Raw genomic sequence first — 25,623 nt, forward strand, 5'->3', positions numbered from 1 at the left:
GACTCGTTCGTATGACACTAGTTATGTTCAAATAAGTCATGTAATCTTTGAGAAATTAGACTTTCGTTGTTTATTAACAATTTAATACATAACGGTTGCTTAAGTTCGATTATAATCAAATGAAATGGGATCGTATAGGGCAGCCAAACTTTAAAACCACGTGTTCAATCATAATTCATCAGTTTACTCTTAACTAGCCCGCTCATCTGATAATAATATTGATCAAATCGGTTGTGTAGTTTCTGAGATAATGAAGTTTCACGATTTTCACATTTCGGTACATTACAGATGAAGTTACAGCTCTATTACAGTAAAATTCAATGATGGGTAGTAAAATTCAATAAAATTCAATGAATGGGGCAGCTAGACATATTATTTGACAATAATTTTGTGGAAATCGGGTCAGCCAGCTCTGAGAAAAGTGAGTGAGTCCAAGTTGTATTCGGAATATGTTCCTTTTCAAAGCTGGATTTCACATTTTTAAACATAACAGGCAAAGTAATAGTCCGATTGCAAAACAAATCAATAGGGTCTTAGAGGGCAACTGGGCCTACCACTTGACATTGATTTTATTAAAATCGATGCAGCTATCTCTGAGAAACATGAGTGAGATTAAACAGTCTTCAGAACACGTTTCTTTTCATAACTTTCGAACCACAAGTTCAATCTTCATAAAATTCGAAAGTTAACGGTTTTTAAGGTAGCTCATTTGAAACCAATATTGTTCAAATCGGTTGTGTGGTTTTAGAGATAATGATGTTTCATTATTTTTACATTTTGATGCATAACCTCTAAACTATAAATCCATTTACAATGAAATTTATCAGGGTCTTATGGGACAACAAGACCTTTCATTTGCAATTAATTTCATGAAAATCAGTTCAGCCATCTTTGAGAAAAGTGAGTGAGAATAAAAATCTGCACATACACACACATACAGAAAATGCTCAGCTCGTCGAGCTGAGTCGAGTGATATATGCCATTCGGCCCTTTGGAGCACTTTTATATTTCGGTTTTGCAAGTGATTGCTATACTTTTCTAGGAGAAAGGCAAAAAGGAAAGGAAAAACCTAAATTAATCCACCTTGCGGTGAGACCCAGCCTTTCTCATCCGAACTTATTATTTATAAAAATAGATTTACACCAACACTTGTTATGTCCCTAAATTACGAACAGAAATCCAACAAGTTATGAAAGAATGTGTATGGTGTAAGGTAAATCGATGCCAAGCCGAAATTCCAATGATGGCTCCACTTCCGGTCCAACGAATAACAAAATCACTATGTCCATTCAATGCAGTTGGTGTAGATTACTTGGGTCCAGTAGAAGTTGTTGTTAATCGAAGGAAAGAAAAGCGATGGGTCGCATTGTTCACATGCCTGGCAGTACGTGCAGGGCACTTGGAGGTTGTACACTCTCTAACGACACAAGCATGTTTGATGGCCATCATACGGTTCGTTGGTAAGCGGGGAATTCCAGATGAAGTCTTTTCGGACAATGGGACAAATTTTAAGGGAGCTAGTAAGGAATTGCTAGCCTGGATTAAGCGAATTAATATGGAATGTGCAGATTCACTAGTTGACAGCGTGATGAAGTGGAACATTAACACCCCCGGGACTCCACACATGGGTGGCATCTGGGAGAGGATGGTTAGGTCTGTGAAGGAAGCGATGAAGGCACTCGACGATGGGTGTCGGCTGACGGATGAAATTCTACTGACAACCCTTGCCGAAGCGGAAGACATGATAAATAGCCGACCACTAACGTTCATATCCTAGGACTCAGCGGCGATAACTCCTAATCACTTTCTTCGAGGTGTCGTATAGTCAACTGACTTTTATGTGGAAGATTCGGTAAATTTTGCAAAGGCATTGCGAGACGCTTATAAACGGTCACAGTACTTAGCGGATCAGATGTGACAGCGTTGGTATAAGGAGTACTTACCCACGATTAACAAACGTACGAAGTGGTTTTTAGATAACAAAAAACTGGAAATAGGAGACCTCGTATTTTTGGTAGATGGTCAAAACCGCAAAAGCTGGATTAGAGGTATAGTCGAGGAAGTACTTGTTGGATCAGATGGCAGAGCCCGGCAGGCAGACGTACGGACAAGCAAAGGCATATTTCGGCGCGGCGTGGCCAACCTAGCAGTGCTGGAAGTTCTTGACGGGAAATCCGGAACACCTCATTGAAGGGTACCGGAGTTACGGGCTGGGGTGTGTTCACATCACTGGGTCTAGACTGTACGCCACACGCCCGATCAGAAACTTCAACTATGAGGTGCTGGTCTGGAGTATCGGGAGGTCATTCGGTCATTGATTGTTGACATCGAGTGGAGAGATAGGAGACAATAGAAAGTGAGGCAGCGTGAAATTTGGAAGCGATAAAAGCAAATTAATAGTATAGTGAAAATTAGATTAGTTCAAGAAGCAGTTACAGAAACGTTGCATACGGTAGATTTATCGGTATCAAGTGATACAATTATAATTATATTATTAGAAGTATTAATATATTACTTTTTTTTAAGGGGGGGATTGGTTGGTAGCTTAAGTATTTATGATAAATATTAGTAAATAATGAGTATGTGTGTCCAATCACAAATGGCGACTTCTCAACACTGTTAGAAATTTGTAATTTTAATTGTTAGGATTTGTTTGCTTTCGCAATTAGGACTTATCATCATACTTGTCATACTTGTCAGAAAAGGGGAAGTAAACTTACAACTAACTGCTAACTTATTGGCTATAAAGGGAGCTTATCGTAGCAATTGAGGATTGCAACGATTTTTGTCGAAAATTGTTAATAATTTTATTTGACATAGTTTCTAATGGTTCAACACCAGTAAGTCTATGTAATTCGAGTGTACCAAACCAAGGAGGACGCTTCAAAATCATTTTCAGAATTTTATTCTGAATCCTTTGGAGCGTTTTCTTCCTTGTTGAACAGCAACTTGACCAGATCGGTACAGCATAAAGCATTGCTGGTCTAAAAATTTGTTTGTAAATCAAAAGTTTGTTCTTTAAACAAAGTTTAGAATTCCTGTTAATGAGAGGATATAAACATCTCGTATATTTGATGCACTTGGCTTGTATATTCTCAATGTGCTCTTTGAAAATAAGTTTTTTATCATAAATTAGTCCCAAGTACTTAACCTTGTCAGACCAACGTAAAATAACCCCATTCATCTTGACAACGTGATTATTGATTGGCTTGAGGAAAGAAGCCCTAGGCTTATGCGGAAAAATTATCATTTGAGTTTTAGAAGCATTGGGAGAGATTTTCCACTTTTGCAAGTAGGAAGAAAAAATATCTAAACTTTTCTGCAATCGACTGCATATGACACGAAGACATATTCCTTTTACGGAAATGCTTGTGTCATCGCAGAACAATGACTTTGTGCATCCTGGAGGCAAATCAGGAAGATCTGAAGTGAATATGTTGTACAGGACTGGACCTAAGACTGAACCTTGAGGCACACCTGCTCTGACAGGAAATCTAACAGATTTTGAATTCTGATAGACAACCTGCAGAGTTTGATTAGTAAGATATTTTTTTAAAATTTTGATAAGGAAAATTGGAAAATTAAAAGTTTGCAATTACGCAATCAAACCTTTATGCCAAACACTGTCGAATGCTTTTTCTATGTCTAAAAGAGCAGCTCCAGTGGAATAACCTTTAGATTTGTTAGCTCGTATCATACTAGTAACTCTGAGCAATTGATGAGTAGTGGAATGCCCATGGCGAAATCCAAACTGTTCATCTGCAAAAATTGAATTTTCGTTGGTGAGTGACATTCTGTTAAGAATAATTCTCTCAAACAGTTTACTTATTGAAGAAAGCAAACTAATTGGTCGATAAATTCAAACTTCGGCTGGGTTCTTATCCGGTTTTAAAAGTGGAGTAATTTTTGCATTTTTCATTAATTTGGGAAAATATGCATTTTTGAAGCAGCAATTGAAAATTTTCACTAAAAATTCCATTGTGCTTTCAGGGAGATGTTTGATTAATATATTAAAGATTCCATCGTCACCAGGTGCTTTCATATTTTTGAAATTTTTAATAATTGATTTAATCTCATTCAAGTTAGTTTCAATTATTTCTGCAGGTAAAAAATTCTGGGAAGAAATTAAATCAAATCGACGTGTGACTTCATTTTCAATTGGACTCACAAAATTCAAATTTGAGTTATGAACACTCTCAAACAGCTGAGCAAGTCTTTGAGCCTTTTGTTCATTGGATACAAGAAAACGTTCACCATCTTTTAAAACTGGAATAGGCTTTGAAGGTTTCTTAAGAATCTTCGACAGCTTCCTAAAAGGTTTTGAATATGGTTTAAATTTTTAAACTTTAGTTTCAAAGTTTTGATTTCTCAGAAGAGTAAATCTATGTTTAATCCCTTTCTGTAAATCTTTATAAATAGTTTTAAAAACAGGGTCACGAGAACGTTGATATTGACGTCTGCGGACATTTTTCAAACGAATTAGAAGTTGAAGATTTTCGTCAATTATTGGTGAATCAAATTTTACTTGAGCCTTTGGAACAGAATAATTCCTGGCATCAACAATCGCATTTAAATGCTTCTAAAGCGGAATCAATATTCACTTCGTTTTGCAAATCAAGCTCATTATTGAAATTTCACTCAATATGACTTTTGTATCTTTCCCAATTAGCCTTGTTATAATTAAAAACAGAGCTCATAGGGTTTAAAACTGATTCATGTGAAAAAGGAAAAGTTATTGGAAGATGATCAGAATCAAAGTCAGCATGTGTGATCAAATCACTACATACATGACTTTGATCTGTTAGCACCAAATCAATTGTTGATGGGTTTCTTACAGAAGAAAAGCATGTAGAACTATTCGGAGTCAAAATAGAATAGTATCCTGAAGAACAATCATTGAATAAAATTTTTCCATTGGATTACTTTGAGAATTATTCCATGAACGATGTTTAGCGTTAAAATCGCCGATAAAAAATTTCGAACGATTTCTGGTGAGTTTTTGTAAATCACCTTTAAAATAATTTTTGTGCTCGCGTGTGCATTGAAATGGTAAATAAGCTGCGGCAATAAATAAAATCCCAAGTTCAGTTTGAACTTCAATTCCCAAAGTTTCAATAACTTTCGTCTCAAGATGGGGAGCAGCACGATGTTTGATTCGGCGATGAATAACTATTGCAACTCCACCGCCGGAACCCTGAGTCCTATCATATCTATGAACCACGTAATTGGGATCATATTTTAATTTAATGTTAGGTTTTAAAAATGTTTCAGTAATAATTGCAATATGCACATTATTTACTGTTAAAAAATTAAAGAGCTCATTCTCATTGGCCTTCAATGAGCGAGCATTTCAATTCAAAATTTTGATTGGTTTATTTAAAATCATTGCTAAATTTCAAATTAGAAACAATTTTAATTGTAAAATTTGTACCTATTTGGATGGCTTCAAACATTGATTTTGCCTGTAACATGCCGTTCATAAGATCGAACATTGCTTGTTGCAGAAAAGAAAGTTTACCTGCCGTAATAGGCCCAAGGCAGTTGACATTAGAAAAAATATTTTCGGTAGTAATATTAGCTGGGGTAACAGGTGTACAATTATTTTCTAGCGTGTTTTGCTTACCCATATTTACGGTCATTTTCGAACTACCAACATTAGGCGGTAGAATGTTCGAACTACCAGTGACCTGTGCATATGTTAAACGGGTATGCAACGGAGTAGGTAAACTATGCGTCACTGGTACGTTTGGTGAATTCTGTTTTGAAGCTTGTTTTAATTGGGAAACTGAATTTTGTTTACTCTGCCTTGCCTTAACAATTGCTAAACGGACTGGGCATTGATGAAAATTCGACATATGGTTGCCGTTACAATTCGCACAGCGAAAATTTTTACTCTCTTTCACAGGACATGTGTCCTTTTTGTGGAAGAGTCTCCACAAATGAGGCATTTTTGGTCCATGTTACAAAACTTTGAACCATGGCCATAACGTTGGCAAACACGGCATTGGGTGATATGCTTTTCACCTCCGCCAAACTTTCGGTATAATTCCCATTTTACACGCACGTTATATAAAGCATGTGCTTTTTCAAAAAAATTTAAGTTGTTAACCTCACTGCGGTTAAAATGAATTAAATAATTTACAAGGGAAATTCCAGTTCGCTGACTGTTTTCGCCTCGTGATTTTTGTTTCATCAGAAATACTTGGGTAGGGGCTATACCAAGTAATTCTGTCAAAGTAATTTTGATCTCATCAACGGTTTGATCGTTGGTGAGACCTTTCAATACGACCTTGAACGGCTTGGCGCTCTTCGTATCATATGTAAAAAATGTATACATCTTTTCAGTTAAATACTGAATAAGACGATTCCAATCTTTCAATGTTTGGGCCAGTAAACGGCATTCGCCTCTTCGGCCAATTTGATAAGTTACTTTGACGTCGGAGAGAAACGTAGAAAGTTTTCTTTTAAAAACAAACAATTCAGAAGCAATAGTTACCACAATAGGTGGAACTTTCTCCTTTTTTACAGAAAGTTCCCTTTGAATAGTTTTACTTTCGAACATTTCAATTTCGCCGGCTTCTTGCTCAGGCAGAATATCATATAATATTTCACTGCATAAGCTAGTTTCAGAAAGTGATGCCTCCCTTTTCCTCCCCGTAGCGATGCGTGGTTTCTTTTTTCGTCCTGCCATTTCAGGTGATACGAAAAAAGCTCAAAAATAATATCAAATTGCAAGTATTGAGAAAGAAAGAAATAGGTAGTCTTGAGAAAGACTGATGTAAGTTAACTTCCAGGTAATCTTTAAAAGACACACTGACAAAACACAAACTTTGAAGCTATAGGCAGTCAAAGATCAGTCCACAAGCAACCGAATATATGTCTGATCTGTCGGGCAGCTCAAGACGCGATTAATATATTACTTACAACTAGATTGGCAAAGACACACGTGTTAAAAGGGGTTCTAAATCTAGTGACTAACTAATTAGATGGACGTTCTGTATACAAATGTGAGTAATCTACATATTAAAAGTCTGAAATTCAATATTAAAATTATACAGTTAAATGACAGACTAGTGTTGGAATAAATAATTTGGTACTGAGCTCGTGCCGAGGTTAAAGAAAAACTATTAAACTGTAGGTGAAATATTATACACTGATAGAAACATTAAAATTATAAAAAAATATATACATTGCAGTTTGAGCTGCTACAAAACTAGTGGTGCAATCCTTTCATTCCTGTACATCTATAGTTGGTGAAACACTTTCACTTGTTTCGGAATGAACTGGAATATCATCCCTGCGTCGCTGTTTAATCACTTTTTTAAAAGCTTCACTGGCACGTTTAATTTTTAATTTGAGCAGAGTTGAGCAATGGCTAGACTTATATCGATACTCGGTTCAAAAGTATTGAGTAATTTAGCATTTATATCGTTAAAAGTGCGATACTCCTTTATCGAAATTTGGAAACTTAGAAAGTTCAATGCAGTGGAGCACCAGGAAAAAATGATAAACATGGAAACTCAATGGATATATAAATTTGACATCACTCGACATTTACTAAAAAAAAAATACATCCGGCTTTAAACCAACTGCGCGAACAACCGTAAATACCAGAACCCACGGTTAAAACGACTAGAGTTCTCGACTCCAATGTATGAAAATGATCGATACATTTGCGATCGATACAGTAATGCTTTTTGTCAGAGATTACACAAGACTCTCAAGAGAGCAAACAACACATATTTCGATACTTCAGAGACCTTTGTGTGATGGGAGCAGCAAAGTGAAATGAGATCGAAAGCTTTGAAAACAATACCACAATCAGAGCTGCGATTAATCCAAGCAACATGCTGACTATGACGAGAGAGAAAATATCATCGCACTCGTTTCTTTCTCTCATAAATAGCCAGCAACCATCACAGTAAGCGTGAGGTTCCGACAAGTGATTCAATATCTTGTCTCTTTTGTTGCCATTTTCGGCTTCTCATTGTCAATCGTCGTGAATATACAGAGTTCACTCGGAAATATCAGTGCAATGCAAATCAAGGTGATTTTTGGAATATCAAAAATCGTTTCAGTAGCGTGATTATGTCAGTGCTAGCTTGAAGTTTGTTGCTATCAGGCTTTTTAAAATTGATCTGCTTTGCGGTCTGTGACGATCCCAACTCAAGATATGGCAACCAATGAACTAGGTTTATAATTTCAAACCAGTGGTTATAGGTGTCGCTTGATGAGCTGGCACAACAACTCCGAGTATTCGGAACACAACCGGAACAGGTCCGCATTTTTACATTTTTCAATGAGAGGCATGGTAGGATTTTAAGCACTCCTAAGCACTGCTTTGATCATCGTTACCATGTTACTGAAACATATTCCGGTCATATATCCGAAACCAGTCGATTAACTCCGGCCATCCTCTTCGTTAAAAGAAAATATGAATAAAAACTAGGAGAAAAGCAAAACCGTTCCGAACCAAAATTGAACAGTTTCAAAGTTGAACCGTGCCAACATTTAACAGGATCTGTATATAAATATACATACCCATACATATTTAAAAGTTTTCTGTTTTGCCACCCGCGATTCATTTTTTGCCGCGAACAACACTGTCTTTAGTTTAACCTACAACAAGCACAATATTCAAGAATCAAATTAATAAACTCATGCTGTCAAAAAACAAATAAAAATGCAATATTATTTTTCAGATATGAGATCATTTGAAAAATATTAAAAGAATTCTTTCTATTCCCATTGGTGTTATGAAGAAGCATATTCTCTACTGAGAATAAAAATGAATGATCCTACAGATTCAAAATGTACCAAACTAAAATACGCTCAGTTACAAAACGAAGTAATAGTTGTTTATTGACAATGCTTTTAGTCGGCGTGCAGCCAAACCGAACCCAGCGTCGAAAAACATTTACCGCCGCAATTGCTGTGTACAAGCTGTTACAGAGAATTTTTGTTATAATATCGTTATCAAATGCTCAAACGATTTCGTTACTTCATAATAGATAGATAATTACTTCTCATATCCACTGGGTGTCAATAACTCAATCTGAGAAAACGGCGCTTAGTTCGGTCTGATCGCATGCCGACCATATATCAATATCATTCATATCAATTGAAGAAAAATCATTGATTTTATGTTTGCTATCCTCATAACATCATGCTGTCAAAATGAACTTGATATTTCTGCTGGTTCAATCTCAGTACAGCCATACCCGAATGATCGAGAAAGATAGCAAGAAAAAAATGAGAGTGAGAGTTGACGCTAAGAGAATCATTGTAACATCGCAAACTCTTATGTAATGAACCATGCATCGTAGTTGGCTGATTCTGGTGTTGCATCATTTTGGCGTAATGTCAGTAGTATGATATTGACTTTTCGCAGCTCTGATCACAATACAATGAAATCAATGTTCCACTGATAGCAGAGATTACAAACACCGGCGTTCACCGGCACCGGCGATGGCGTTCAAATAAGCACACACTCAGAACAAGTTGTGTGAATCTATCAATTAGGGATGGGCGATACTAGCATCGATACCAACGGTATCGATACTATGGATCGCGGTATCGGGTATTTTGGCATCGATACTCGCCGAGAGAGATGAGTACCGGTATCGATACTTTCTAAACGATGCTTTTTGGAAAAAAAATAAGGTCTGATACCGATGCTATCGAAGCATCGAATATCGATACTCCTTTAGCCGATGCTCCGCTGCCTGGTATCGAAGTTCATAGAAGCATCGCGATACCAAAGTATCGATACTTTTATCAGTATCGCCCATCCCTGCTTTCAATTGTTCACTAGTTTCGAAGTGGTGGCAGGAGCAAAATTGAAATAGCAAAAAAATGTAACAATCAATGTCTTTCTAATTTTATAAGAACCATTCGATCAATTAAAGCATATGTTACAGGTTAAAAAGGCGAGCAAACCATATGGGTTGACTTTCCATAAAAGCAGCGAAGAAACCCACAAAGAATTAACAACTTGCTGCGTTCTATGGCCTAAATTGAATAAATTTTGTTTTCACCGAAAATGTCCGGGGTCCGGAAAGCATTACCCGGTCCGTTCCGAAGTCCGGATAGCTCCGTTCCGGTCCGGCCCGGAAAATAATCGGACTTTGAAGGTTCCGGTCCGATCGGACTTCGGACCGGACCGGACTTTTAACGGACCTTACCCGGTCCGATGTCGAACACTATTAAGCTACTTACAAACCCCACTTTTAAAAAAGTGTTTCACCCTAATGTAAATCATGCACAAAGCAGATGTTCTGTTAATATACTTACTCATTTGCAACGTCGTAAACAGTATATAATGCAGTATATGACAGCCGGTACACCTTAAACGAAAATTAAATTACGCTTTATTTCATTCTACTCTAATGTTTTTGACATAGGACTACGTCTTTACTAGGATATAGTTATAATTTTACATATTTCTTCAGTTTAAGTTCAGGGGCAAAACCACCAGTGACTGAGATAGTTACTCACCTTCAGGTAATAAAAGGGATAGTGTTAATGTTTTTTTTTGCATTATTTCTAAATAATTATTAATATATATCTAATCAAAAAATAATCCACCTAGCGGTCAGACCCAGCCTTTCACATTCACAATAATATATGTTTAACCGTTATGTACTCGACAATTTTAACACACGATACTCTGCAGGGTACCCGGGTACCCACCAAAATGAAATGCTTTTTACTTATTCAATTCTAGGCCGATTTTCGATCTTGGCCCGTCAAAAGATTGGAAAATTTGTCTATTTTTAATATACGGGACCTAAAGAGCCATTGGTCCCATATGGTTCCCGTAAATCCGGATCTTCGGGACCATGTTCAAGATCGTGAATCCGCTCCGAAATGACCATTTAAAACAACTTATCAAATGGACTCAAAATGAATGAAAATCAACTCCTGGAGCGATTTCATGAATTTTGATACCAATTTTGTTCGGTTTTATTGACAATTGTACTACTTCGTCTCATCGGAACGTGCACCCGAAGATCCGGATTAACAGGAACCAGATGTGGTCACAAGTTCATATCAGTTCCGGATTCTAGAGGTAGACAGATTCCAATCCAATCCAATCTTTTGATGGATGTAGATCGAAAATCGGACAAGAACTGAAAAAGCAAGAAGCATTCCATTTTGTGGGTACCCGGGTACCCTGCCGAGTACTTATGGGGTAAAAAAATTCGAAGTCCCCCCCTTCGACTACTTCTGTTGCTATAACAATCTGATGATGGAAAATGGTTTATTTCCACTAGTTAAAAGCATTCCATAAGTTTCAACTGGCTGAGTTGAGGTTATCCTTGTTTATTTAAAGCGATAAAGTCTGAAAAGGTACCCGGGTACCCGGCCGAGTACATAACGGTTAAGTAGTTTAACATTTTGAGAAAGCACAGAACGGAAATACCCATATTGGATTGCATTTTGTGATTTGGGGATGTTTTACAGAAACTGGAAGACGCCATTTCGGAATTCAAAATGACGTATGGAGTTCGAAAGTTTCGGAAGTATTAAAATGGTTGGCCAAATACCACTCTAGATTATTTTCTGAGACCAGAAGTCGTTATTTTGGAAAATATTATGTGGGGTCATCCCAGCTCCTCGGGTGATAACCGGATATTCGTCAATCGTTCACAGTAAAACCTCTTTTTATGTAACTTTTAGAAGAAAGAATTTAGAAGAAGAATTAAGTGGGACCATTCATGCTTAGTTCTCCTCTATAATCTTATCTAAAAAGATAACATGTGAATTTTTATAACGAAAATGTTTGTTGGTGTCCAAGAAATACGTCTGAGAAGAAGTTAATCCACATAACTATGTAGAAATAAAAAAAAATGATTGGTGATTGAAATGCGGCCTTTTCTCCAGCCATATGCCCCAAGATTTAGTTTTGGTGAAAGTAAAAAAGTATTTTGAATCCCGTAATGTGTTACTATTCACAAAACTACGAAAACATCAGTAATGTAATTTTTTTCTGCTCGACTCGCACCAAATTAAAACATAAATTCTCCTGCAAGAAAATATTTGGAGATGTTGAAGGAACAACGAAAATTTTATTGAAAAAAAAATTAATTTAAAGGCGAATTAAGCTCATGCTCAAGAAGTCAAAATTTTGCATGTATTATATGTATAATATATATATAGTTTTTCGAACTGAATTTCTATTTTTAACAACGGCTTTTTCCGTTAACACGCAAGTTCATTAAGCAGACAGTATGTGAGTAGAGAAAGAACGAAAAATAAGCGAACTGGAAATATGATATATATATATATATATATATATATATATATATATATATATATATATATATATATATATATATATATATATATATATATATATATATATATATATATATATATATACATATATATATATTTATGTATATATATATATATTTATATATATATGTATATATATATATATATATATATATATATATATATATATATATATATATATATATATATATATATATATATATATATATATACATATATACATATATATATATATTTATGTATATATATATATATATATATATATATACATAAATATATATATATATATGTATATATGTATATATATATATATATATATATATATATATATATATATATATATATATATATATATATATATATATATATATATATATATATATATATATATATATAACATTTCAATGAAGAACAATTACATATCGTAGCTTTGAATTTCGATTTAGAGGCAAATTGGGTTCAAATATTAATGATGTTGCTTGTTTGACGTAGTGTTGTAATTAATAACTCTTTTTTCAGTAATCAAAAATCTGTTATTTTTACTCAAAAGTCTTTCCTGAACATAAACAAACATTTTAATGGAAAAAATCATATATCATAGCTTTGAATTAAGATTTAGAGACAAATTGAGCCAAAATATTCATGATATCAGTTAGATCGTGAACACCACTGCGATCAGACGTTGAGCATACCGCGCTTAGTTAGCAAAACGCCCAGTTACAGCCTCGCGTTGATATTTTTCTCCTCAAAACAGTTAATAATATCGCATAACCGTACCGCTTTACCACCGGATTGTACTTACACTTAAAACACGACATTATCGAAATAGACTTAGAGTGATCGCTGTCGAGGCGCTGTTCTTGAGACATGGCTTCCTCCAGCGGAGGTGGCCTTCCGTGGCCAGGTCGCTTAGTACCAGAATTCATGGACACTCGAAACGAATTCAGACAATTGACCATATTACAACTTGAAACAGTGAATAAAACAAAACTCCCAAACGCCTTTATTGTCGGCGACTCCATCAAAAGAACTGTTGGTGGAAATATCGAAAGTGGTTACAGTGAAGCAAATATGACCCGTTACGTACTACGAGTACGAAAGCCCGACCAAGTAAAAAACCTAAATTAATCCACCTAGCGGTCAGACCCAGACTTTCTCATTCAATTTATTATTTGTAAAAGTAGATTTACATGAACGCTTCAATCCAATAAATGTATATTCACTCTTTAGGTTCTAAAATATTGATGTTGTGATCTTTACATCTAAAAATGCAGTCAAGTCTGTCTCTCTGTCTGATCCATATAGGCCCGAAAACTACCGAACCGATCGACGTGAAAAATTGTATGTAGGGGATTTTGGTGCCGATTTTTTTTTTCCTGTATGGACTTCCTCACTGCGACCAGAATCGTTGATCTATTGTGATATATGCCCGGGTGTCTGCTGTATCCCGCACTTCTATTTTTAGCAATACCGCTATTGAGAAGTGGCATGCTTATTATTATTTTTTTGATCAGTGCTTGTGTGTAATATACTTCCCCTCGTTTTACACGCTTACTGTTCTTCTATACCGAGCCTCCTTCTTCCTGCCAAATATCGCCAATTATAATTCCCTGGAGAAATTTCGTCGTGCGTCCTTCTGGCCAGTTTATTGATAAGAGGGACTTATTTTTTGTTAAGAGGAAGTCACGCAAAGGTATTATAGAATTCAGCGTAAAGGAAGAGTAAGTGGTGGGGAGCCTGAGAATAAACTCATACCTAAAGTCCTTTTTGACATCGAATGGCCTTGATTCTACTAAGATTCGAACCCACGACCATCCGCTTGACAAAGCGGATTCTGTAACCTTGCGGCTACGCAGCTCCCCTTTTGGTGCCGATAAAGGTTCCTATGATAGTTTAGGACCCCTCCCTCTTCTGGAAGGGAGAGGTCCCATACAAACGAAACATAAATTTCTGCACAACTCAAGAACAAACCAAGCAAATGAAACCGAATTTGGCATGTGGATGTTTTAAGGGGTAACTAATATGTCCATAATAGTTGTATGAAACACAAATTCGTGCACATCTCGAGAACTAATCAACCAAATGGAACAAAATTTGGCAGGTAAATGTTTTTAGTGGTAACAAATATGTACATAATGGTTTGAAACCCGACTCCCTCTTCTATAAGGGAGAGATCCCATGAAAATGAAACACAAATTTCGCACAGCTCAAGAACCAATCAAGAAAATACAATCTAATTTGGTATGTGAATGTTTTTAGAGGTAACAAATGTGTCCATAATGGTTTGACGCCCCTCACTCTTCTGGAAGTACATGTTTCTTCACAAATTGCTGCACATCTCGCGAACTAATCAACTAAATGGAACCATATTGGCAGGTGAATGTTTTTAGTGGTAACAAATATGTTCCATAATCGACCTCAGACAACATTTTGGATTTGGCATTTGGAGATGGCAATTCCGGCTTCTGGAAAACAACCGAAAATGGCCGATTTCCACCCAATATAATAATATCCGAATCTAGAATAATACAAAGGAGCTAAAATCGACCACAGATAGCATTTTAAATTCTAAGATGGCGACTTCCGGTTACTGAAAACAGCAGAAAATGACCAAATACCACCCAATATGAGTTTTTCTTTAACCAGTATGCCGTTCAAAATCCAGAAATTGTCTCCAAATGCCATTATGAAATCCAAAATGGCGACTTCCTGTGTCGGGAAAACAGCGGCAAATGTCCAAATACCACCCAATATGGGTATTTCCGGAACCGTAATGATGAACTGGAGCCACAAATCGACTTCAGACATCATTTTGTATTGTAAGATGGCAACTTCCGGTTTCTGGAAAACAGTCTGAAATGGACGATTCCCATTGAATATTAATATTTCTGGAACCAGAAAGATGCACAGAAGCTAAAAATTGATCACAGACACAATCTTGAATTTTAAGATGGTGACTTCCGGTGTCTGGAAAACAGCCGGAAATGACCAAATACCATTCAATATGAATGTTTTTGGAACCAGAATTACGCCCAGATGACAGAAATTCTTTCACAGGCAATTTTAAAGTCCAAAATGACGACTTTCGGCTTCTGAAAAACAGTCCAAAGTGACCAAATATCACCCAATATGAGTTTTTCGTTAACCAGTATCCTAAATACCATTTTGAAATCCAAGATGGCGACTACCGGTTTGTGAAAAACAGCCTAAAATAAACAAATACTATCCAATATGAGTATCTCTGGAACCAGAATGATGCAAGGAGCTAACAATCGACCTCAGGCACCATTTTGAATTGCTAAATGACAACTTATAGGCAACAGTCGAAAATGACCAAATAACACTCAATATGGATATTTCCGTGAACGTGATGATGCATAGAAACCAAACATTGACTCTGGACACTATTTTGAATTTGAAGACGACCACTTTTAGTTTCTGGAAAACAACCAAAAATACCTCCCAATATGGGTATTTCCGGTGTCAGATTGATGCCAGAAAGTCTGCTGATAATGACAGAATACCACCCAATATGAATATATTCAGACTTAAGGCGATGTACAGAAGCCAAAAGTCGAGGATATTGTCATTTCGATAAAACCAATCATTTCAAACGATTTGTTATTTGACTTTGATCATATCCTATGGCCGATTCGTTGTGCATTTGCAGACTTCAAACAAACCGCAAGGAATCAATGAACTTGGAACGTTCAAATAGTACGACACCACATTTAAATAATGTTGAGGCCACATATATCGATCAAAGCAGGTATAGTTTTAAATAGTCTTTGAATTTCTCTTCTTTCCATAACTTTTGAGCCACATATCAAATTGTTATGAAGTTTGTTATTTGAAGGTTTGAGAGATGACTTTTTCGTATGACTCTAGTTATGTTCAAATAAGTCATGTAATCTTTGAGATAATAGACTTTCGTTGTTTTATTAACAATTTAATACATAACGGTTGCTTTAGTTCGATTATAATCAAATGAAATGGGAACGTGTAGGGCAGCCAAACTTTGAAATCACGTGTTCAATCATAATTCATCAGTTAACCCTTAACTAGCCCGCTCATCTGATAATAATAATCAAATCGGTTGTGTAGTTTCTGAAATAATGAAATTTCGTGATTTTCACAAGTCGGCACATTACAAATGAAGTTACAGTTCGATTACAGTAAAATTCAATAGGGTCTTCTGAGGCAGCTAGGCCATTCGTTTGACACTAATTTTGTGGAAATCAGGTCGGCCATCTCTGAGAAAAGTGAGTGAGTCCAAGTAGTCTTCGGAATATGTTCCTCTGCATAGCTGGATTTCACATTTTTAAACATAACAGGCAAAGTAATAGTCCGATTGCAAAACAAATCAATAAGGTCTTATGGGGCAATTAGACCTTCCATTTGACACTGATTTTATGAATCTCTGAGAAACATGAGTGAGATTAAACAGTCTTCAGAACACGTTTGTTTTCATAACTTTTGAACCACAAGTTCAATCTTTACGAAATTCAAAACTTAAGGGTTTTCCAGATAGCCCGTTCATTTGAAATAAATTTTGTTCAAATCGGTTGTGTAGTTTCTGAGATATTGATGTTTCATGGTTTTCACATTTTTAAACATAACCTCTAAGCTAAAAATCCGATTACAATAATATTCAATAGGATCTTATTGAGCAACAAGACCTTTCATTCGCAATTGATTTCATGAAAATCGGTCCAGCCATCTCTGAGAAAAGTGAGTGAGAATAAAAATCTGCACATACACACACACACACACACACACACACACACATACACACACACACATACAGAAAATGCTCAGCTCGTCGAGCTGAGTCGAGTGATATATGCCATTCGGCCCTTTGGAGCACTTTTATATTTCGGTTTTGCAAGTGATTGCTATACCTTTCTAGGAGACAGGCAAAAACTACTGAAAATGAACAATCTATTAGACGGAACAGAAGTTATTGTACAAAAGCGCTCCACTCTTAATAAGTGTAGATGTGCAATCTCATGCAGTGAATTAATTGATGTCGATGAATCAGATATTTGTCTTAACCTCAAAGACCAAGATGTTGTCGAGGTTAGACGTATCAAAAAAAGAGAAGATGAGCGTGAAATGAAAACACCCACCCTGATTTTAACTTTTGGAAAAACGACGTATCCCGAACATATATACATTGGTGTTATTCGATGTGCCACAAGGCCTTACTTCCCAAACCCACTGTAATGCTATGGTTGTTTCTCTTACGGCCATGCAAGAAAAAACTGTCCTGGACCTGCTAGGTGTAACAACTGCTCCAAATCCCATGAGATCGACGACACAACACACTGCCCTGCTAGCGAATACTGCATAAATTGTCACGGGAATCACAGACCTAGCAGCCGACAATGCCCAAAATACTAATTAGAACGAGAAGTGATCAAGAACAAGATTGACCAGGGGATCTCGTACCCAGAAGGCAGAAAAAAAGTACAAAACTCCTGCCTCCACTGGAGAAACATAGAAGGAGAAAGACGAACGTATCAGAAAGCTTATCGCAGAAATGGAACAAAAAAGCACAGAAATAGCAAGGTTAGAAGCAACAATAACAAAAATGCAAAACTTCATCAAAGATCAAATTGCGGTAGGCAACCTGTCAAAACCGACTGCCATTAGTCTCCAAAGCGCCAGTAGCCAAACTCCTTTAGCACATACAGCCAAACCCCATTCACTACTTAACAAAATTGATACTGAAACAAATCAACAAACAACCAAAACCGCTAGCACCTCAGCCACCATCGACTCTAGAGGAACAAAACCAAAACGATCGCGACCTGAAGAGATATCCGCCCTTTTTCCAATAGATCCAACGACACAGATCAAGTAAAATTGCCCCCAAGAAAGCAAAATGCCAAAATACACAGCCACAAACGACGATCACATTATTAACGATATCTGGCTGGAGACATCCCCCGCCGATCCTCAAAATATTACCGAAAAAAAATGCTGGTCACAGACAGAAACATTTCCAGAAAATATACGAAGCACCAAAAAATCACCCTAACCGGTTTGGAGATGGGGAAAAAATAACCCCCAGCGCCACCGGGAACAACCGAAATCGAAGCCGTCACTGTTACACGCCAGTATCAATAAATAACCTTCAACAAAATTCACATCCACTAAATAATAAGCACCAAGGAAACCCAACAAATGAGCTTTACCCTGCACTGGCCCTGACCAGGGACGTTCCGGTCCCTACCCATGAACCCCTGGCGGCTGCTGGTGCTGGGCACTTGCTTCAACTGCAGGCAAGTAAAAATTCCTCCTTTTTAGAAATTGATCCTACAAAAGCGCGAAAATTTGCAGCCTCGACCAATCCTCTTCTGAATTATCACAACGCGTGCCAGAAACATGGAAAGTCGAACACACCAGCATCAACCAGGACACACCACGACTGCTTCTCGATGCCATCTACCTCAAAAAACACAATAGTACCTTGTACGATCTGCTTAGCTTCTGCGCGAGCAGATAATCCCTCCATAAATCTGCAAAGAGACAACTCTCCTCAAGTTAAAAATATTCGCACACCTAGAAACGAAACCGCACCAGCACTCAAACCTCGCTGTCATTCCACTGATTCGGAATCTAGCGACTCTGGAAAAAAGACAACGAATACATTTGCACTGCAGTGGAATGTTTGTGGTTTACGCTCACACCGAGAAGAGCTGCAATTACTACTCTGTAAATATCAGCCCATAATAGTCTGCCTACAAGAAACAAATCTGAACGAACACAAAACCTCTTGCTTGGACCATGCTCTCCGAATGGTAGGCAAGGAGACGGGCTGGCGATAAAAACCGGGATACCGTTCGAGAGACTCAAGATAAACTCTCCTCTCCAAGCAGTAGCAGCAAAGATCAATTTGGCTAGCAGTCTAACAGTTATATCCCTGTACCTTCCGCCAAAAGAGAATGATGTCAATGAAAACCTCAATAAACTGTTAGACCAAATACCGCAACCAGTACTCATGCTAGGCGATTTTAATGCACATCATTCCGCATGGAGAAGTAGGCCTACACGAACCAAAAGCACAGCCCAGCAAAGAGGGTTGCAAATCTTGGAAACGATTGTAAATCACAACATGCAGGGTTTGAAAGATGGATCACACACTCGTATCGATCCAGTCACGGGCCAAACACAAGCTCTCGACATCTCTATTTGCTCTTCCTCAATCACCAAAAACTTCGTTTGGAAAATCCTACCCGACTTATCAGATAGTGATCACTACCCCTTTCTCTTAGACACACCTGGATTGCCAGATGAACCGAGACGTAGAAAAAAAAATGAATCTTCGGGCAAGCAAACTGGCAGAAGTATGAAGAACTTGTCACCCAGTATATTGAGCCAGGACAACTTCTGACCGTTGATGAATTTACTAAGGAGTAGGGTTTGCATTATTCCCGAGAATAGATTTCCCGGGAAACGGGAATGAAAAATCTCATTTCCCGGGAATTCCCGGGAACCGGGAGAGGAAAAAATCCTTAGCAAAAATGAGATTTCAAATAAAGTTTATTAATAAAAAGTTTCAAACAATCGTTTACAAATTAATTATCAATTGAAGAACAAAATTTATTCAAGTTCACTCCAGAAATTCATGAACAATCGTCTATCAATCACCTCAGTTCCGCTGACATTTTTTCGTAAGGCCCAAATAATGTAGTTCCCTTCTGTAAAACTATACTTAAGATCGCTGAATCACCACTGGTGTCTGATTTCTAAAATACTTCTAAATCACCGATTCCAGCTCTTGCTAGATTTTATTAGAAACTGAAGAGTCCAATACTTTTAGTTTGTTGAAGATAAAGCTGAGTGTTTGGCAGCCAGATTTTAGAGCATTTGAATGCCTTCGAAATTAATGTGAAATCGCGGCCACGACCCAAGTAACACTTACTGAGTATTATTATATTTTTATTTCTGGTCGCATTGATTTACGGGTTTCAGTTAGCAGAACGTGCCGAGTTAAAAACCATACACAGCACACACACAGTGTGGTCCCCGTGGCTCTGTGGTTGACGATGTCGGTCGGCTGGCTCTCCTACACGGTTGTGATATCGAGTTCGATTCCCGATCGAGTCGAGGATCTTTTCGAGCTGGAAATTTTCTCGACTCAGCACCGAGGCACGGTGTATCGTTGTACTTATCCTACACATACAAAATGTGCCAAAAACAATATCGATAACGAATTCTCTCAACTAAAATCGAGTTGATCGAGACCGCTATTAGCCCCCAGGCTAAGCGTGCGATATTGTTGCTGTTACACACACACACAAATCATACCATATCATAGACACACACATCATACCATATCATACAGACACATACACATCATACCATAGCATAGAGACACACACACATCATACCATATCATACACACACAGCAAGCAAGCGACCAATCAGAGGACGTTATTTTTATTTCAACAAGGCTTGACAATTTTCAATAGTGCAATAGTTCTTAGATTCAAACAACATTTTTCTGCATTTGGGCAGATGCGTGTATACTTTTCCAATCGATTGCTGCAAGAATGAAGAAAATCGGTTGAAAAACCAACCGACCTATAAGCATTTGAAAAGGGACAAGTTTTTCAGTTTGCATCCCTGTGTGGTATGCTAAAGTAAAACGTAGCTCTACGTCAAAAGGCATTTTGCTGTTCAAAATTGGATTTGGTGATGACGATCTTTATGCTGCCCCAACAGTGGGGGAATAATGGCAGTCTAGCGAGGCACGCTGAGAAGAACCGCGCTGCTACTGAGACATGGTGACCAACCACAGCGCAAGTGATTTATTTAATTTGAAGGCAGCCACAGGTGCAACGCGCTGTTACTTCTGAGTGCTGTATCTGCTTCTACTGCTGTCAACGTTCTGGACGGTCCATCCAGCTCACTTTCCGACTAATGAATGTAGCTAGTTTTCCCAGAAACACTCTTTTATAGCCGATGGGTGCTACGTAATAGGCCACGCCTTTCAGTTCAGTTGTCACATTCTCTAATGTTCTTTAGACGAATTATTCCACAATTCGCGTTTGATTTTTGTATCCAGCTAGTAAACACCGATGGTGCTCTCACACACGCAACGGTTTAAACCCGTATTTTATTGCGGTTTGTAACATCAAGCGATTTCGTTTGCTCGTTGTCGCGTGTTGCATCATGTTGCAACTGAGCAGTTGAGAGACGACGCAATTCTGTTCATGCTGATTGATAGAATCGACTTTATATCAGTACTGCATATTCGAATTAACTGCCTTTGTGAATGCGTATTAACAGGGCAATTTGTTATTCAAAATCGGTTATGTTGATCGCAGCCTTTGTGCTGTCCCAACAGTGGGGGTATTAACTGAATAAACTACAACAGAATTTGATTGCTAGGATCCCGCGAAGGATGTTTTTCTTGGGTTGATGCTAGGAAATTTTCACCCTTCAATTACTTGTTTATTTGCCTTGAAAAAAGGCATTTAGCTGTTCAAAATTGGATTTGGTGATGACGATCTTCATGCTGCCCTAACACGGAGGAATAATGGCAGTCTGGCGACACACGCTGAGAAGAACCGCGCTGCTCCTGAGACGTGGTGACCAACCACAGGGCTAGTGCTGCTGCTAAGGAAGGACGACTGCTGTTGACAACCTGTCGCTGTCCAGAACTATTATGAGCGACTTCGGCTGAAACAGGCTCTTATATAGGCTAAATAGCATGTTTTCAATTGCAAGGTATGTGATTCTGTCGACCGTGCTTGGGAAGCAATCATATAACGACCAATCAGAGGACGTAATTTTTGTTTAAACAAGGCTTGACAATTATCAATAGTTCAATAGTTTGCATAATCAATCAGCAATTTTCTACATTTGGGTGGATGCGTGTATAATTTTCCAAACAATTGCTGCAAGAATAAAAGAAATCGGTAGAAAACAAACCGATTTATAAGCATTTAAAAAGGGACATATTTCGTCCCTTTTTCGTTAATAGTTTTCCTATTTACATCCCTATGTGGTAGGCTAAAGAAAAACGTAGTTCTACGTCAAAAAATTACGCTCCGTCAGACTCGTTTCGCGTTACGTTTGCCGGATCTGCACTCCCTAGCCACGTCTCGATCGACCGGGTTCGTCTGCCTGTGCGATTGTTTGTACCCCGTGTTATGAATTGCACCAATTGCAAGCAGTTAGGCCACACAGCCGCCTACTGCTGCAATAAGGCACGATGTAGCAAGTGTGGGGAGACTCATGCGGAAGATTCTTGCAGTGTTAATGCTGAAAAATGTATTCACTGTGGGGAAAAACCAGCATGAGCTCTCCACATGCCCGGTGTACATGCAGCGCAGAGATAAAATCAAGCGGTCACTTAAGGAGCGTTCAAAGCGTTCTTATGCTGAGATGCTGAAGAAGACCGTGACCACTTCTACCATAACATCGAACCCCTTTGATCTGTTGTCCTCTGATGAAACCGATTCTGACGATTCATCAGCGGGAACATCTTATGCCAATCCTGGGGAGTCTAGGAAGAGGAAAAATGTTTCTTCTCCTAAACTTCCCCGCAAAGGTCCTAAGATTTCCCAAAGTGAAATGAAAAGTACGAACAAACCAAACAGTGCTGCGGAAAAACCGAAGCAAACTCCTCCTGGGCTTGCAAATTTAAAGTCCCAGAAGGAGTTCCCAGCACTGCCAGGAACATCTAAAACCCCAGATGTTCCTTTTGCACATTCAGTTGATGAAACAAACTCTGGATGAAATTTTCTGACATTGTGGACTGGAAAATTTCAATGTACCCGATCCAATTAAAATTTTTTCTTACAGCATTCCTCCCAACAGTTAGATCATTTTTGAAGCAGTTGACTGCCCAATGGCCCCTCCTTGCAGCGATTGTTTCCTTCGATGCCCGATTCAACTGCGTATATGAAGGATTCTATCTCTGTCTTACAGTGGAATTGTAGAAGTATTTCACCAAAAATTGATTCGTGTAAAGTTTTGATAAATAAAAACAAATGCGATGCATTTTCCCTTTGTGAAACTTGACTTACTTCAAATATTGATCTCAACTTCCATGATTTTAATATTATTCACCTTGATCGAGACACCCCATATGGAGGAGTACTTTTAGGGATTAAAAAGTGCTATTCTTTCTATCGTATTAACCTCCCCTCGATTTCAGGCATCGAAATTCTCGCATGTCAAATGACAATACAAGGTAATGAGCTTTGTATTGCCTCAATATATATTCCTCCCAGAGCACAGGTTGGGCAACGGCTGCTCTTTGATTTAATAGAACTTCTTTCGCCGCGTTTGATTTTGGGAGACTTCAACTCTCATGGTGTGGCTTGGGGTTCCCCTTACAATGATAACCGCTCCTCTTTAATCTATAACCTTTGCGATGACTTCGACATGACTATTTTAAACAACGGTGAAATGACACGTATCCCGAAACCTCCAGCGCGCCCAAGCGCTCCTTATGTTCGACGTCGCTACGGTTGGATTGCACATGGAAGGTAATCCTCGATCCTCACGGTAGCGACCATCTGCCTATTCTTATTTCAATCACAAACGGGTCAACTCGCATGCGACCAATTGACATTCCGTATGACCTCACACGGAATGTCGATTGGAAGTTATACGAGGAAATGATTTCAAAAGCGGTCGAGTCGATTCAACATCATCCACCACTTGAAGAATACAACCTCCTCGCGGGCTTAATCCTCGACGCCGCGTTGCAAGCCCAAACGAAGAAATATCCCGGCGTAACGATCAAAGAACGGCCTCCCACTCCGTGGTGGGACCAAGAGTGCTCCGATGTCTACACGCAAAGTCCGACGCGTTTTTGGCCTTCCCGAAGGGAGGTATACCTGGCGACTATTTACGGTATTCGGAGCTTGATACCAAGCTTAAAAGTTTGGCTAAAGCAAAGAAACGCGGATATTGGCGTCGGCTCGTGCACGAGACGTCGAGGAAGACATCGATGAGCACTCTTTGGAATACAGCCCGAAGAATGCGGAATCGCGTAACGGTTAACGAAAGCGAGAAGTCTTCAAGTCGGTGGATATTTGATTTTGCCAGGAAAGTATGTCCGGACTCTGTTCCTGAGCAAAACATTGTTCGCGATGCGTCTCCGGGCCACGACGCGATAGAATCACCTTTTACGATGGCAGAATTTTCAGTTGCCCTCCTTTCCTGTAACAATAACGCGCCTGGGTTAGATAGAATCAAATTCAACTTGTTGAAGAATCTACCCGGCAATGCCAAGAGGCGCTTGTTGAACTTGTTCAATAAGTTCCTGGAGCAAAACATTGTACCGCAGGATTGGAGGCAAGTGAAGGTGATCGCCATCCAAAATTCAGGGAAACCAGCTTCTGATCACAACTCTTATAGGCCGATTGCAATGCTATCCTGTATCCGGAAATTGATGGAAAAAATGATACTCCGTCGTTTAGACCATTGGGTCGAATCAAATGGTCTACTATCAGATACTCAATTTGGCTTCCGCCGTGCCAAAGGGACGAATGAATGTCTTGCGTTGCTTTCAACAGATATTCAGCTGGCGTATGCTCGCAAAGAACAAATGGCGTCTGCGTTCTTGGACATTAAGGGGGCTTTTGATTCCGTTTCTATTGACATTCTTTCGGGTAAACTTCACCGACAAGGATTTTCTCCAATTTTGAACAATTTTTTGCACAATTTGTTGTCCGGAAAGCACATGCATTTTACGCACGGCAATTTGGCAACTTTTCGCATTAGCTACATGGGTATTCCCCAGGGCTCATGTTTAAGCCCCCTTCTTTACAACTTTTATGTAAATGACATCGACGAATGTCTGGCAAATTCATGCACGATAAGACAACTTGCAGACGACAGTGTAATCTCTGTTACAGGAGCCAAAGCTGCCGATTTGCAAGGACCATTGCAAGATACCTTGGACAATTTGTCTGCTTGGGCTTTACAGCTAGGTATCGAATTCTCTCCAGAGAAGACTGAGAGAGTAGTTTTTTCTAGGAAGCATGAACCTGCTCAGCTTCAAACACAATTAATGGGTAAAACGATTTTTCAGGTTTTGGTACACAAATATCTTGGTGTCTGGTTCGACTTTAAAGGCACCTGGGGTTGTCACGTGAGGTATCTGATGAAAAAATGTCAACAAAGAGTGAATTTTCTTCGTACAATAACCGGACCATGGTAGGGAGCCCACCCAGGAGACCTTCTAAGGCTTTACCAAACAACGATATTGTCTGTTATTGAGTACGTACCAAATCGTGTCGACTTATCAAATACTTCTGATTCTACTGTGTTTTTCGATACATCCATGATAGA

The 25,623-nt window shown here is 38.3% G+C and overlaps 1 protein-coding gene across 7 annotated transcripts in view; it reads right to left on the reverse strand.

Moving 5' to 3' along the window:
- LOC129724163 (inactive dipeptidyl peptidase 10) overlaps window positions 1–25,623 on the reverse strand; it is a 1,205,782-nt gene that overhangs the window by 757,578 nt on the left and 422,581 nt on the right. For all 7 annotated transcript variants that reach the window (XM_055678841.1, XM_055678835.1, XM_055678839.1 and 4 more), the window contains one exon: window positions 10,294–10,346. In XM_055678841.1, the coding sequence (XP_055534816.1) occupies window positions 10,294–10,346 (53 nt within the window). The remainder of the gene's footprint in view (window positions 1–10,293; window positions 10,347–25,623) is intronic.

This window comes from Wyeomyia smithii, chromosome 2, assembly GCF_029784165.1.
Source record: "Wyeomyia smithii strain HCP4-BCI-WySm-NY-G18 chromosome 2, ASM2978416v1, whole genome shotgun sequence".
Classification (NCBI taxonomy): Eukaryota; Metazoa; Arthropoda; class Insecta; order Diptera; family Culicidae; genus Wyeomyia; species Wyeomyia smithii.